General features: G+C 37.9%; 1 protein-coding gene across 1 annotated transcript; it reads left to right on the top strand.

Annotated features, from left to right (window-relative positions):
* Positions 1-2,900: 2,900 nt before the first annotated feature.
* On the top strand, positions 2,901-9,316 carry LOC120715026 (transmembrane protein 26-like). Its single transcript, XM_040001758.1, has 6 exons — positions 2,901-3,173; positions 3,633-3,729; positions 3,870-3,956; positions 5,439-5,635; positions 5,745-5,824; positions 7,079-9,316. Exons 1-6 carry the CDS (start codon positions 2,983-2,985, stop codon positions 7,579-7,581), a joined length of 1,155 nt encoding a protein of 384 aa, XP_039857692.1. The 5' UTR covers positions 2,901-2,982; the 3' UTR covers positions 7,582-9,316.
* The last annotated feature ends 5,837 nt before the right edge of the window (positions 9,317-15,153 follow it).

Below are 15,153 nucleotides of genomic sequence, written 5' to 3'. Positions count from 1 at the left end.
GAAACACCAAACTGAGGTCCTGTTAATGCTGGTATATAGTGACACAGTTACATGGGTGATCAATCCTTTTGACTTTGTCTTTAACTTTATCTATAAGCAGCTGCAGCTTTTACTGACAGCACATGTGGTACTTTAACCTTTGTACTGTTTTCATCAGTTAATTATGGAGTTACTACAAAGAGTGAAGCTATAGGATGATCTGTCTGCTGTCACTGGCTGGTGCTGAGGTCTGAATCTGAGGGCAGCTCCTGTAATCACAAGGAGAACAGAATCATCACAAACTGAAATATAAAGTTTCTCTCTCTCAAATCTGAAATAAAAACATTTCCAATATAATGTTTACCTTTTGAGTTGTTGATGCTTTGTAAATGGAGGTATGCAAAGATGAGATGATGGAGCAGGTTTCAGTCCTGGTTCAGTCTGCTGCTGCATCCTGGTCACCAAGCTACCAAGGTATTATCAGCAGTGTGTGAGCTGCTGCTTGGGTATTGAACAAGAAATATTAAGGCTTCAAATTATTTCTCTTAAAGGATGTAAGCTGTACAGAGTACTGCACATGTGACTTTGTGAACATACCTCATTAGCAATAATTCAGACAGTTTTTTAACATGAATGTTTTCAACAAACTCAGTACAAAAATATATACAGAGTCAGTGCTAAAAAAATTCATCAGTGGAAAAATTAAACATATATTTGAACTTAAGCTGCCAAGCGGAAGTAGTTGGTTTCAGTACATAAATATCGGGCTTTGCTATTTAATTCGTAGTTACTGATTAATGAGGGGTTACTGAAGTGCCAGGTTTGTTACTGTCCTTACAGATGTGGCAAGAGACAGACAACATGCTGTTTGTTAATAATCAGCTCTGCACAGGAGCTGAAGCAGAGTCCAGCCTGTTGCTCTTACAGTAATATACTCATAATAAAAGTACAGTAACGGTAGTTAGTCAGTGACTGAGCAGCCCGGTGCTTTTCTCTTGATTTCTGTGTACATAACTGATTTGTATCACTGCCAGTACATAAACACAAATTCAAACTTTATCCTTGGAGCACAGATGTTTTAAACTGATCTACTTCTATATTTCCGATGCATGAATTCCATCTTAAAACCATATTTATTTTGTCTGTATTGGTTCATTTTGTACAGCAGCCATTTTCATTCTTCGTTAAGATTTGTTTGGGTTTTTTTTTTTAATTATTAAAAAAAGATCAGCGTTGTTTCATTATATAACGCGTCTGAGATATATATTTTACAGGGATTACAGGCAGAGAAAGGGGAGTAGGGGTGTGCTGCAGGATGAACATGAATAACAGTGCACAAAATAGATGTGATATACATGACAGTTCTTCCCTCGTTGCACTGCAAGGGTGATGAGAATCTATGAACAAATAAAAATTAAATGCAAACTAAATTTTTGTTGTTGGTTTTTTTAAACATTTTAAGTTTTTAGCTTTAACTTTTTTATTTTATTTTGATTTTCAGTACCACTAGTTACATCAGACCTTCCCAAAGTGATTGGGGCGCGGTATGAAAAGGAAAAAAACAAAAGGCTTGGGCACTGCTATCACGGCGCCCGCAGAAATCAAAGCAGGAGATGAAGCATAGCTGAATATGTTTCCAAACCAACTTCATTCTAAGCCAAAGACTAGAAAATCTGGTGAAGCATATCTTCCCTTTGGTTTCACCTGCACAAGTGCCGAGGTAGGTCTCCCCTGCAGAATTAGTTTTCCCTTTGTTGGGAGCAGCGCTGGGCTCTCCAAATCACGGACAAACAGTATCCCACATTCTTGATTTTTAGTTCACAAACACTTGTTGTAATGACTAACTACTCCTGACATTTTGGAGATGTTAGCTCTGTATACAGTAAAGTTACAGCGGGATACAAATAATATCAGGCTGATCCTGCCACGATTTGTTCCCCCGGTTCAAATCACAGACAAACAGTATCCTACAGTTGTTTATGTTTTTGAACCCATGTTGCACAGAGACACATTTTTTGAAAAATGTATTGATAGCAATGTTGAATATTATTACACAAGGAAAAAAAAAACAACTACAGTAAAAATAATTACACCCTGATGCCTCAGCCTTTCTAAATAGAGGGAAAGTAACTGCTTGTGTATATGTAAGCGTGTAAAACCTGAGGATAGTCAGATTAACAGTAACAGTATTTTGTCTCTGTCTGCCATTCTGTCTGCTCATGTAAACAACGTGGCGCACAGCCTGACGTGAAAAAAAGGCACATACCTTTGACGTTGTGTCGAACTCTGTATTCCTCATCCACAACTAAACGCAAAAAAGGGTTTTTAAAAAATATCCGTTTTCGGTGATTCGAAACGCCGTTTACGACGAAACAGCTGCGTTTTCAAAAATACCCGTGTAGGTGTGGACGCAGCGTAAAAGTGTTAGTAGTTTATTTTATTACTACCTGTAATTTATTGCAGATTACTTGTATTTGCTTAATTGTTTACTAAATGTTTGAGGTGTGAAATAAACCGCAATGGAGCAAAATATGGGTGTGTGTGGTTGGAGGATGTGTTAGTGCGTATGCGTGCGTGGGTGCACGCGCGGGGGGGGGGCGCGAACATTTTCCATGTAAAACAAAGGGGGGCCCAGCAAAAAAGAAAAGTGAGTTACATCATGAGCTTCACATTAAACATTAGGCTACTCATCAGCATTTACAGTCATTTAAAAAAAAATTGCTTTATTCATTGGAAGCCAGAAACACCAGAATTATGACTCACAAATACACCAGCGGTTTATTAAGAAACTCAAACCACAGTTCCTTTTCTGGTCTTCAACTGTTATTTCCCCTGCATGGACCCATGCTTTTTCATGTTGTGCCTGAGGAACAAGGCGGGGCTTTATCCATGGGAACTTTATTTGAAAATGCATTCCCAAAGGTTTAGTTTCACTTACAATAAAAGCCACAGTGAACACTGGAAATTGAGGTGATCACTTGTGAACTGCGTTAAGCCACCGACATGGCGCTGACTAAATTAATGAGTGCGATCCTCACCAGAGCGCTGTTTATTTTAGTTGCTGTCATCGGAGTGTTGAGGGTGGCATCGGTTAAGAAGGATAACAATTACTTGTTTCTGGCTTTTCTTTTGTTGCCGCTTGTTGTTGAAATGATAGTAACACTGAAGATGCGAAAAGGACAGGATTATAAATGGTAAGATAAAGGAGCATGCATGCAAGTGATGGTAAAAAAAAAAGTGCTGTAATATTGTAATTATATTATCCTTAAGTATTCATTAGGCTACTTAATGCCTGAAGCTACTCATATTACTTTCAAACTCATCTCCGCTCTATCGTTTGCACTTTCCCCCTCTAATAGACAGTATAACAGTATAATGCATGATTAAATTATGCATTTTCATCTTTTCCTAGTCTTTATCTCGACCCCGGTGTACCTTATATGCATATTTAAGTAGTTTGTACCTTTGCTGCTACTATATTGATAAGCTGGGAAGCTAATAGTTAAACTGTCCCGAATGGTGGTACGATACCCCTTGACTTTTATTACTTCAAGTTAATCTCTTCAGTCTTCCTGCATGCTTGAAGTAAACATGCTTATCACTTTTCTTTTCTTTTTTTAAAACATTTTTGAATGCCTTTGGTTGTCTTGTAGGTTTTCCCCTCCTATCTTTCTGTTCCTCGTTACTATTATTCCCTCGATCTGGATTCTGGAGATACAACACCAGCAAGACAAAGCCAGCGATGTAGAGGTACCCCATGTACATTTATTGACCGATTCTATCAAATGTCACATCTGCTATTAATGTTAAGGTTTATAAGATTTAATTACAATAAAACAATAAATACCCCGTGAAATTCACTCACAAAAGCTTCTTTAAACTGTTTTCAGTGCAATAAACTAGATATAGAAACTTTGCAAAGACTTCTGAATCGAAGCACCGAGCAGGGAAACACCACAAGCCAGAATTTACTTAAGGTAAGAGTGACTGAATTGTTAAGTTATGGATGACAATGACAGAAATAAAGAGAGAAAAAAGAAAGAAACTGCTAATGAATGAAATGAGAAAGATCACTGTGCCGTGTGAAGTGCTGTAAATACAAGAATGAGCTCAAATGGGACAAGCAATGAGCAAATACAGACTTGCCAGAAATTTATTTCGTTATGCATGTCTAATCAGAGAGAACCAGTTTTTCCACTTTTTCTACCAATGTTTTGAGTGAAACTCTCTGTACTCAGCCAGGAAGGGACACATAATAATAATAATAATAATAATGTATTGCATTTAGCACTTTTCGGGTCCCTCAAAGCGCTGTACAATTCCACTATTCATTCACTCTCACATTCACACACTGGTGGAGGCAGCTACAGTTGTAGCCACAGCTGCCCTGGGGCAGACTGACACAACCTACTACAGAAATAACATCCGGTGGCATTGTTCCTCTTCTGGTCTTTCGCTAAGAAGGCTGAACTACCACTGTAAAGGTTGTTATTTCTTTATGCTAAGACATTTAACAGCTTGTTGACTGTTTCATAATGACTTCTCTTTAAGAAAGCCAGAAAGAGCAGCAGAAAAAGTTTAAGCAACTCAAGTAAAATAAAATGATTAATGATGACTTCATCATTTAGTTCTTGGAAACTGTTTAAGCAGCAGTGTGGACTGAACGCATAGTGAAACTATTTATGCTCTGATTTTTTCATTTTTCATTCATGCATTAAGATTGACTGGAATTTAATAAAATAATCCAATTGATCCACTCCACCTGTAGGAACAATGCATTTTTGTCACACTTAAAAAAAACAAAAACGAATTTATTTCAGCTACCTATCCAAAATGCGGCATCCAAATTCCAGTGCCTTTTCACTTAGTACTCTTAATAAGAAAAGTAGAAAACAGTAAAGCATAAAGTGGACAGTCTCTCTTACTTGCATCATTTCAAATATCATCAGATTGATGACAAAGATGCAGCATTAAGAGCTAGATAATTCACAAAGTGCCCACTAATTGGAGAAATAGGAATCATTTTTAGAAAATAAGAGCCTGGGTCTCAATATTGACGAAGAGTTTTAAAAATGTTTAGCGCAGGTTCCAAGAAAATAGACTTTTTTACTTATTTAATAAGTTTCTCCACTATTCTGTTATTTATTTTGAAAATAATAATTTAAAAAATTGTACAAAGGAACTCAGGTTCTCTTATTTACAGCAGGGTCTTATGACATATTACCTGTACTGTGACTCAGGTTACTTATACTCAAATGCTTCTGTAGAACTGCTTTTAATTGTATGTGTGGGAAACTATCATAAACTATCATGTGGCTCACTGTTGTTTACTGAAAGGACAGAGATGAGATTAAATCCCAAATGGCTTTTTGAGTGAAGTGATTCAACCTTCTCAGAAAACCAAGTTTTCAGCATTAAACATCTTGCCATCTTTTTTCCTTTTCTTAAATACTGAGCAGAGGTTGTCCACTGTCTGCGCGAATGACTGGATCCTGGCTCTTCACCAGATCGTGCTCATCCTCCTCATTGTGGGGAAGTGGCTCCTGCCTTTGGGAGGCGGGGTCACAAAAGATGAGTTGTCTCAGCTTCTTCTAACTTTTGTTGGCACTGCAGCGGACATCCTGGAATTTACTAGTGAGACGCTGTCAGATGTAAAGTAAGGGGCTAATTACGTTAAGAATGTGCTTCTCCTATCGAGACATAAGTCTGCATTATATATGCAAATGCATATATAGTTCCTGATATTGGTGTCACTTTTCTTACAGAGAAAAAAATCCTGCCATGGTTTACGTCATCTTAGCTGTATGGACCTGGAGCATGTTGCAGTTTCCACTGCATCTAGCAGGTCAGCTACCTTAAAATACTTGGTGTTTATTAAGGAGCTACAGCAGTGTAAGGAAGTTCCTTTCCTGGTCCCCGGTCATGAAAAAGACAAACAATCTTAACAGTGCTTTTAAAGGACTAACTCAAACATTTTTATTTCCCGAGACTTAAATTAAAGGAATTAGGTAGCAGGTTATAAGTTTTCAGCTGCTTTGGTGTGGTTCCTCCTAGTGCACAACACAGCTCATGCCCCATGTGGCGAGAGTATGTAGGCAGCTGCTGTAGGATCAAGGATTGATATCACTGACTTGTCCCCACTCTCACATAAACTAAATCCAATACAACATCTCTGGGACTTTATTTTTTTGCCCATCTGATGCTACCAAGTTGCACCTCCGACTGTCTAGGAGCGCAGTAACGCCGTGGTCTCTTTAGGAGCATGTCCCAATGTTGTCAGGCATCCACAGAAGCACGTCGGAGGGCCATACAAACTACTCCCTCACATTTTTAGTTGCTGCAATATAATTTCAGCAAAATAGACAAGCCTCCTCACAACATTTTTTCACGTTGATTTCTGGGGTGTCTTTGAATTCAGCCCTCTGTAGATTTCCATTTCCATCAAACAATGTGGCATCTTTTCATTCCCATCACATTACTCAGTATGTATCAGTGTAGATATCAGCATGATTTTTTTCTCATTTTGATCTGATGGGTTTTCAAAGTGTTGCAGGAAATTTTCAACCTTAGTTTTTGTGATCTCGAGTCTTTATTTACTATTTGTTAATAGGTAAATGGTTATTCTAATGATAAGTTTCTAACTTTAAGGATATCTTATGCTCTGGTTTGTTATTAATAAATATTATTAGCTCCCCAGGTTTCTGCTCACTGGGAACCTTCTTCCTGGTCATAGCTAAAATACTTTTGACCTGGGTGGCTAAAAAACTTGTTAAGACTATTTCTGAATTAATGTCACCTTTATCTAAGGTTTCCTCCTGTATCATCCTCACTAAAACTTCTAACCTTTGGTTAATCCATCCACTTGTGTCCTGCATTCAGGTTCTAAATTAAAAGGAGACCTGTTATATTCAGACCATATTTGTATTCTTGGACTCTACTAGAATAGCTTGGTAAATTTCACACTTAAACAAAAAGCGAGATAAGCTGTTCTAAAAACAAACAAACAAATGTGACATCTGTCAAACTACATGCAGCTACCTGAAGGAAAGCTTCATTTTTACTGTCAATCATTTGTTTTTCCTCTTCTTATTCAACATAGTGGTGAACACCAAATCTGATGAAGAGAATGGCGGAGAAGATCAAGTTGTCCGGGAAACCTTCTTTATTAAACACAGCACTGATATTTGGAGTATCATAGAGACCCTCTTTATCCAGGATGGGCCTTTTCTGTTGGTCAGGCTGACTGTCATTATCCACTTCAGAGTCCTCCACCAGATGCTTGGTTTCTTTACCATCAAGAACGGCCTAGTGATCACACTGAGCTTGTACAGGTTGGCCATTATATTGCTGGACTACAGACATTCCATGGGCAACAATGCAGAGGCAGTGCCGATGCATCAGTCAGATGACAGACGTTCCAGCCACAGCAGCACTGAGGCAACAGCGATCCATGAGTTAGATGAGCTATGCGACAGACCTTCCAGCCACAACAGTGCAGAAGCAGTGTCGACCCATGAGTTGGATGACAGACGTTCCAGCCACAACAGTGAAGAGGCAGTGCTGACCGATGAGTTGGCTCTGGTAGATAAAGAGGAATCTTAGAGTGAGATGTATTACGCTAAACATTTAAAACCTTTTAAATTCAAATGGCAAAAACTATCACTGAAGCAGGAAAAGAAGGAAACACAACACAATGGTTTGACGCAGCTACAAAGTCAGAGTGACTAAAGTCAGACTGTCAGATAAGAAGTTAGTCGACTTCTAACAGTGTGATAACTGATGTCTGGCTGACAGGAATTGAGGGCAACAAACGAGGGTGAAAGCGAGATGATGAGATATTTTTGCATGTTGTGTGAGATCGAGAGGAAGATGATAACAGACAGAAATTTTCCTGTTTTAACCCAAACAGGAAATTGAAAGTCATGCAAAATCCCCTCTAGTGGTAGTCGGTAGGTGCTTTGTTCATTTAAGATGATTGCTCTTTACAAAATAAGGAATATGCTGTTTACAAATCAAAAAGTATTGTTACCTCAGTAGTTACATTAAATCAATGTGATATCTGTGGCTAAAACAGGTGGATCATTGTCCATTTGTACATTTTTTTTAAAACTAAAGATAAAATTGCACTCAGGTGATGAGCTGTGTATGAGTTGCTTTTAAAGCCTTTAAAACCGTTTTTATGGCTTTAAAATCACACAAAGTTTTTATACCTGATTTATGTGAGGATCTTCATTTAGCTGGTAAAGGAACAAAAATATATGTCATGTTTGTTGTAAATGACTATAACTCATGATATCCTGTCAAAGCTGCTTTGACCTGAGTATATTTCAGTAAATGTGGCTCATTTTACTTTTTTGCTATTTCATTTATCACAAAACCAAAAACAGTGGGTTCAAAATGATTATTTTTTGGTTTTTCTGGGTGATTTGTCGCATTGCCAATATATACAAACACAAATTCAAACTTTATGAGCACAAATGCGCTACATCTACTTCTGTTGAAAATATTCATCTGAAAACTGTGTTTATTTTGTCTACATTTCTTCATTTTGTACAGTAAATCTAACCTGCAAACTGTCTACCGTCTCCCCTCTGTGGACATCAGTGTATTACCACTTTGATGATGCCATCTGTGACAGTTTTTTGTTCGAGATGTTGCATCAGAATCAGTCTTATCTGAGTTTAGAACATTTCAGCTCCCTATGAAATCACTGTGGCTGCTGTCAAACTGTCACAAGAGTTGATTTTTGTATTCACCATCTATATGCCAGCCAGTTTTCAGAGATGTCAGGAAATTTAAAGTTGACATTCGCACCTGCGTCATGGCCCCACAGTGTGGTTTCCTGTTTTATTGTGAAGGTCTGTGTCTTATGTTAGTGTGTCCAGCTTCTGACAAAACAAGAGTAAAACAGTTTCTCGACTAACTCCAGCTCCAGCAAATAGTCTTTTCCTTTTCCTCTCTATGATGATTAAACTGGATAAAACTGAACAATGTTTGGAACCATAAATCTGTCATGACAATAAATACTCGGGTGTTCAAAAGGCTCAAGGAATGTGTGAAATCCTTCAAAACAGTTTATCACACCAGATTGAGTCATTTTCACCCTTCCTTAATATTTGGAAATGCTCTAAGGCAAATGAGGAAGAATGGCTGTCCAAAATCCGGTCAAATTGTAAACAAGCATTGTTTCATTATATAAATCATCTCAGATATTTATTTTACAGGGACTTTTTTTTACAGGTGGAAGGGGAGAAGAGGTGTGCTGCAATATGAAGATGCATAAAAGTGCAGCAACATATATGCCAGTTCTTCTTTAGTTACACTGCAAGGAAGAACATTTAATTGTTAGTGTGATGAAAATCTGTGACCAAATGAAATCACATATAGTGTATTACCAAAAGAATAAAAATGTAGGACAACACTGATACACACTTCTAGTGTTCACCGTCATTCTTTTAAACAGTGTTATATTAACCTTTATTTTGGTGGCAATTATTTAGACCTGTTCATTGACAAAGACTTCATATTGGCACGTGCTGCATGTATGATCTGCGGAAAACATATGTTAGAGCTGAGAACTTCAAACAAGGTTATGAGAAATGTGCCAAAGCCAATGAGACTAAAACAACTTTAGTCTCATTGGCCTAAAGTTTTTAACTTTAGGCAAAGGTTAAAAACTGGTTATGGACAATTCAAGTGTGTGATCATGTATGAGTTGTATAGTTTTAATGTTTTATTTGGGAACAGAATGGTGTGTATGTGTAAGTTTGGTGATGGAGTTTTTATTATGAATGAATAATGAATTTTTATGAATTATTATGTTTATTTTTATGCTTAAGGACAACATATGGAAATTAGCCCTTGGCTATAATCTGGTATGTTTACATTCATGTAATTTTTTTTTTTTTTACATTTATGTTCATTAACATGCACTGTCCTAAATAAATAAATAAAACTTTGTGAACTTCAAACACTCCCCAGTTCTCTGAAACTCTGATGGAGAGATGGAGCCTAGCAGTCCCGGTCAAATATTGACATGATTGATTGACAGGATTTTCACAGAAATCTAACCATTGAGTGTTTCCTGACTCACTACTGTAAGAAGAAATGAATTATTTGTATATAGAAAGAAACTCCAAAAAGTTGATGTTGTTTATCTGGACATCTGTGTTTTCAGTGGGAGTGACGAAATGTTTATTTAAATTATTATTTAATAATAACGAAATATAATATAATCATTAAATAATAATTCTGAATAATTCCACTTGAAGTTAAAACACAAACAAAGTGGAAAAACCATCAAGTTTTCTTGGCAGTTAAGGTGAGCTTGGCTTCCCTCTTGTGGCATTTTAGATGTATTACATCATCTTGCTCATCTTCTGCTTTACAGCATTTTTCTCTTTACTGCCTCTTTAATTGTAACAGAAAAGGTTAACTAAACGAAATCATTTCTGGAGATCAGGACTCCCGTTAAACTGAACTAGTAAAGATTTGCAAGCTTCTTATTTTGTAAAATTAAATTAAACCTGGTTGGCTGCTGCATTTTACGCCCACTTTCACTCCACTAATCCATTTCATTCACTGCCACTCTCTTTGTTGAAAGGTGAAAAAGACATTTACCAGGCAAATGTCATTCTCTTTGGCTGCTTGTCTCTGCCTACACTGCTTAACACTCGCTGATTGTCGGGCACGTTTCATTACCCTTGATCCAATCCAAAATCTCAAAAGGTAGGCGATTTGTGCATATTATTTTCAAAAAGGCTAGCATACATTTGAAATTGAATTTTTAAATTATGTGACTTGTGAAGTTAAACTTAATGCATTCATAGATTTCTATTTATGCATTTGCAAAATAATTTTACCTGTGTTCAGGTTGCTGTGTGTGGGTTGGCAAATGCATTTGTGAGAAGTCAAAACACGCAAATCATTGTGCAGATTTGTAAATCTTAGTTTATGTTCATGGATCATACCATATGCTTTTGTAAACATTTCGAGACTAATTTTACACCACTGAAATATGAGAAAGCACTCGCTTAGGAGGAATGACAACTGGTAGTGCAACAGCGCTTATAGAGCTATCAGTTGACACCTCACAGAACACATAACAGGCTGTTCAAAGATAGCAACACTGGAGTGGACGACAATACTCCGGTGGAATGAGCTTTAGTGTTCACAAGGATTAACTCTTCTTTTATTATCTTTAACCCAAGGAAACGTTGTTCAAAGAAAGGTGGTTTGTTGTAGGTAGAGTATAATAATCCCTAGCAGCCTGTCTCCAAGGTTTACTTTACTTTTTTAGACTTTACTGTCTAGCACATGAGCACACCTGCAGAGAATCACATTATCACCGAGTCCTAGAAGTCACAACCTAAAAATAAGTAAATAAATATATAAAATATATAAGCGTGACCTCACACATCTTCTGGGTTTCTAATTTTCTTCTATTTGAGGTTTTAAAAAATTTAAAAACACAGCTCTGTCTGTGAACACAGTAGCCCCACCCACCTGACGATCGAATGTTTGTTTGTCAGGGGTAACCAATGAGAAGAAAGCTGGTGTAAAGATAGGTGGAAGCTGATATGTATAACTTAAAGTTACTAAAGACCCAGTTGATCACCAGAAAAATGTGAGGAAGTTAATGCAAAGAAATATCAGGTTCTTTTCTGGGCTACCTCCTTGCGAGTGGGCAGATGAAGACAGAGCTTGAAACAAATAAAAGCTGTAGTGCACTGGGTTGTTCCCACCTCACCCACCCCCCTCTGTTAACAGCTCAGGAAAGCATGGGACGAGGCCAAGGGTGTGTTTCTTGAGACAGCAGAACAACATGAAGCTGGCAGATTGATGGGGGACACCTGTTTTCATTTAGATCAACATGTTTGGTTGTCATCAATGACATCTCTTTAGAGCCCCTATGTAATTGAAGAAATCATAACTCCATCCGCTGTCTGTCTAAAACTACCTAAATCTATGATAATTCATTCAGCATGTCATGTCTCCCAGCTGAATCCTGTCTCTGTTCTCTTACCTCCATGTTTTGCTTGGCTTCTAAGTGCTTACTCTTGCTCTTGCCACTGCTTCCAGTAACCCCCTGGTGTGTCATCTTCCTCGTGGCTTTGTTGACATTCTCCTTTGTGATTTTGAAACTCAAACTTCGGTTTAGATTTGGAATCATTTTATTTCCTCATCTGTCTGCTCACCCACTAACAGCGCTGTTCCCTGGCTTGTAATTCTCTAATAGTCATCATTCTTTCTAGATTGTAGGATGTCATGACCAGTAATATGTCAAACACTGATCATTTTATTCTACATGACAGACAAGATTGTTCTTTGTGCAAAGATAGCAAACAATGTCAGTCTGCATGAGCCTTGTAGCAGTACTGATTGAAGCAACTGCATAGAGGGAAACACTGTTCTGTGATCAGTGACCAGAGCCCCTCGGCCATTTAATAAAGATAATGGATTGCATTTATATAGCGCTTTTTGGGGCCCTCAAAGCACATACTGGTGGAGGCAAGCTACAGTTGTAGCCACAGCTACCCTGGGACAGACTGACAGAAGCGAGGCTGCCATATCGCACTATCGGCCCCTCTGGCCAACACCAGTAGGCGGCAGGTGAAGTGTCTTGCCCAAGGACACAACGACCCAGACTGTCCGAGAAGGGGCTCGAACCGGCAACCTACCGGTTACAAGACAAACTGACAACTCTTTGAGCCACGATTGCCCCATTTCTGTCATTATCATTTCAACAAAGCAAACAGCTGAATTTTGAATACCACGCTCACATAAAAATGCAGGGTCACACCAGGCCTAGGGTGGGATGTTGGATGGCCTTTCTGTCTCAGTCCACAGAAGACAGTTTGTTTCCATTTACTCGCTCACAGAAAAAAAAAGCTGCTGTTGTGAAGAGGAAAGCCTGCTGATTCAAATTCATTTAATTTAGTTTCAGTGATATGTAATTGCTCAGAGTTGACTTAAGACTTAAGACGCGTGGAAAAAAGGAAGCTGCCTCATGATTAACAGAGACTAATGGGTTTTGAAGAAATAGAACGAAGTTTATTTTTTTCCTTCCTCTTTCGTCTTCTGTAAAATTCTCACATCATCATGTGATATCACATGATGATGACTGAAGTATGATGACAGACAATTTGGAACAAAGACAGGAAAAGTCTGGCTGTTCTCCAGGGTCACAGACCTTTTTACTGTTTCCTCTGTGCTAAGCTGATAGGCCAGATAAATATGAATAGAAATCAACCTAGCACACAGCCAAACAGGGCAAAGTGACGTGTGTGTGCGTACCATGTTTAGATATCTTTGTGAGGACCAAAAATTGGAATGTTGCTATGCTTGTGGGGACCAACATTTCCTCGTGGGGACTAAATGTCCATCATTTTTGATGGTTAGGGTAAGTGGGTAGGGAAAGCATTATGTCAATTTGATGTCCTCACTAAGATATAAAAACAAGTGAGTGTGTGTGTGTGTGTGTTAGATGACATAATCACTGAATTCTGTTAGATAAGTGTGTGTGTGTGTGTGTGTGTGTGTGTGTGTGTGTGTGTGTGTGTGTTAAACTGTACAGAAGATTTAGAATTTTCCTTAATAGGTTTTAAAACTTAGCATTCTAGCAACAATATCAAGAGGAATCAAATTTATGCCTCAAACAGACAGATGCATAAAGAACAGTGCTTAGACACAAGAAGAATGGAAAGTCCTGAAACATGTATCATGGACCCACAAACTCTGAGAAGTCAAATTATGATCACCTGATAAGTCCACTGAAAAATTGTGGCAAGTTCTCCAAGATAAAAAAACAAAACAAAAAAACATTGCTGTTTAGATAAAAAAAATTTCTCCTTAATGTATTTTTTTAATGTATTAAAAATACATTCTTAACATTATTATTGCAAGGATCTCCCACTTTACCTTAATTGCCTCAAAACTTTCCACAAATTAAGAGTCTAATTATATTTGTAGCTCTGAAAATTTATATTGACAGTCATGTGAAAAAGAAAGTTTGCAAAGGACTCTATGCAGTCTTTTGCAACACTGCAAACACCTGTCGGCTTCCACAGGAATTAAAACCCAAGAGTTACATCTTAGACTCTACAGGCCTCAGTGAGCATATTGAATGTTAAAGATCAGGACAGGACAATTAGAAAAAGAGCAAATGTGTATGGCTTGTTGGAAGGATAGCCAGGAGAAAACCTCTTCTCTCTATAAAGGCAGCACAGCTTAAGTCTGCACAATTGCATCTGAACAATGTACTTTGGATACAAAGGACAAAGTCAAGAAATCTGCCTTAATGCAAACACCCAAACACAGAATATCCAATACTTCATGGATAATGTAAACCATGGTGATGAAGGGGTGATGATCCAAGCTTGCAGGCTTGCTTTTGCAGCTGCAGTATCCGGGCAGTCGACAATGAACTTCTCTGTATTTCAAACTATTATTGAGTCAAATGTGAGACCATCTGTTCGACAGCTTAGGCTTGGACGTCCCACACACAACAGGAACTCTACAGCAGAACGGCTCAAAAAGAAAAGAATTAAGGTGTTCTGATGACCCAGGCCAGACCTCAGCTTAACTGAAATGCTGTGGAAGGACCTTAAGAGAGCTATGCATAAATGAATAACCACAGACTTGTAAAAAAGAGTGAGTCAAAACTCCTCCACAATGATGTGAGAGACTGATAAAGTTGTAAAGAAGATTATTTCCAGTTATTGCTACAATAACATGGTTCTACAAGCTACCAAATCAGAGGGTGTACTTTGCTTCTCATGGGACTCCTGTGATCTTTTTTACATAACTGTATGTGAACATGAAAATACTTCAGTCCACCTTTACCTGCATTTTACACCCCAAGTTGAGTACTACTAGAAATGCAAGTTTTATAAAATTACAAACTAAGATTCATCCAAATATAATCCTATTAAAATGCAGTTACTGAAGTTACATTTACTCAAGTGCTCAACCTAAATACAAGCATAGGGTATTTGCCACTTAACAATCACCTCTTTATAAAAAAAAAAAAGATGGTATCCCAGTAATTACAGGCAGATTTCATGGTGCTGAATATTGCAGTATGTGCACTCTGTAGCTCGGGACAACTTGGAGATGAATGAATGAAGACAAAAATATCTTCCTGTATATTTAAGATTGAGAGCAAATGTTTAT

The sequence above is a fragment of the Simochromis diagramma genome, unplaced genomic scaffold (genome assembly GCF_900408965.1).
Source record: "Simochromis diagramma unplaced genomic scaffold, fSimDia1.1 OVJJ01000421.1, whole genome shotgun sequence".
Lineage (NCBI taxonomy): Eukaryota > Metazoa > Chordata > Actinopteri > Cichliformes > Cichlidae > Simochromis > Simochromis diagramma.
The sequence above is the reverse complement of the archived record's forward strand: the minus strand, read 5'-3'. Positions and strand labels throughout refer to the sequence as shown.

Coding starts and splice junctions, on each gene's coding strand:
- LOC120715026 (XM_040001758.1), top strand. CDS start 2,983: ATGGCGCTGACTAAATTAATGAGTGCGATCCTCACCAGAGCGCTGTTT. Junction 3,174..3,632: donor AAAGGACAGGATTATAAATG/GTAAGATAAAGG, acceptor GTTGTCTTGTAG/GTTTTCCCCTCCTATCTTTC. Junction 5,636..5,744: donor GAGACGCTGTCAGATGTAAA/GTAAGGGGCTAA, acceptor CTTTTCTTACAG/AGAAAAAAATCCTGCCATGG.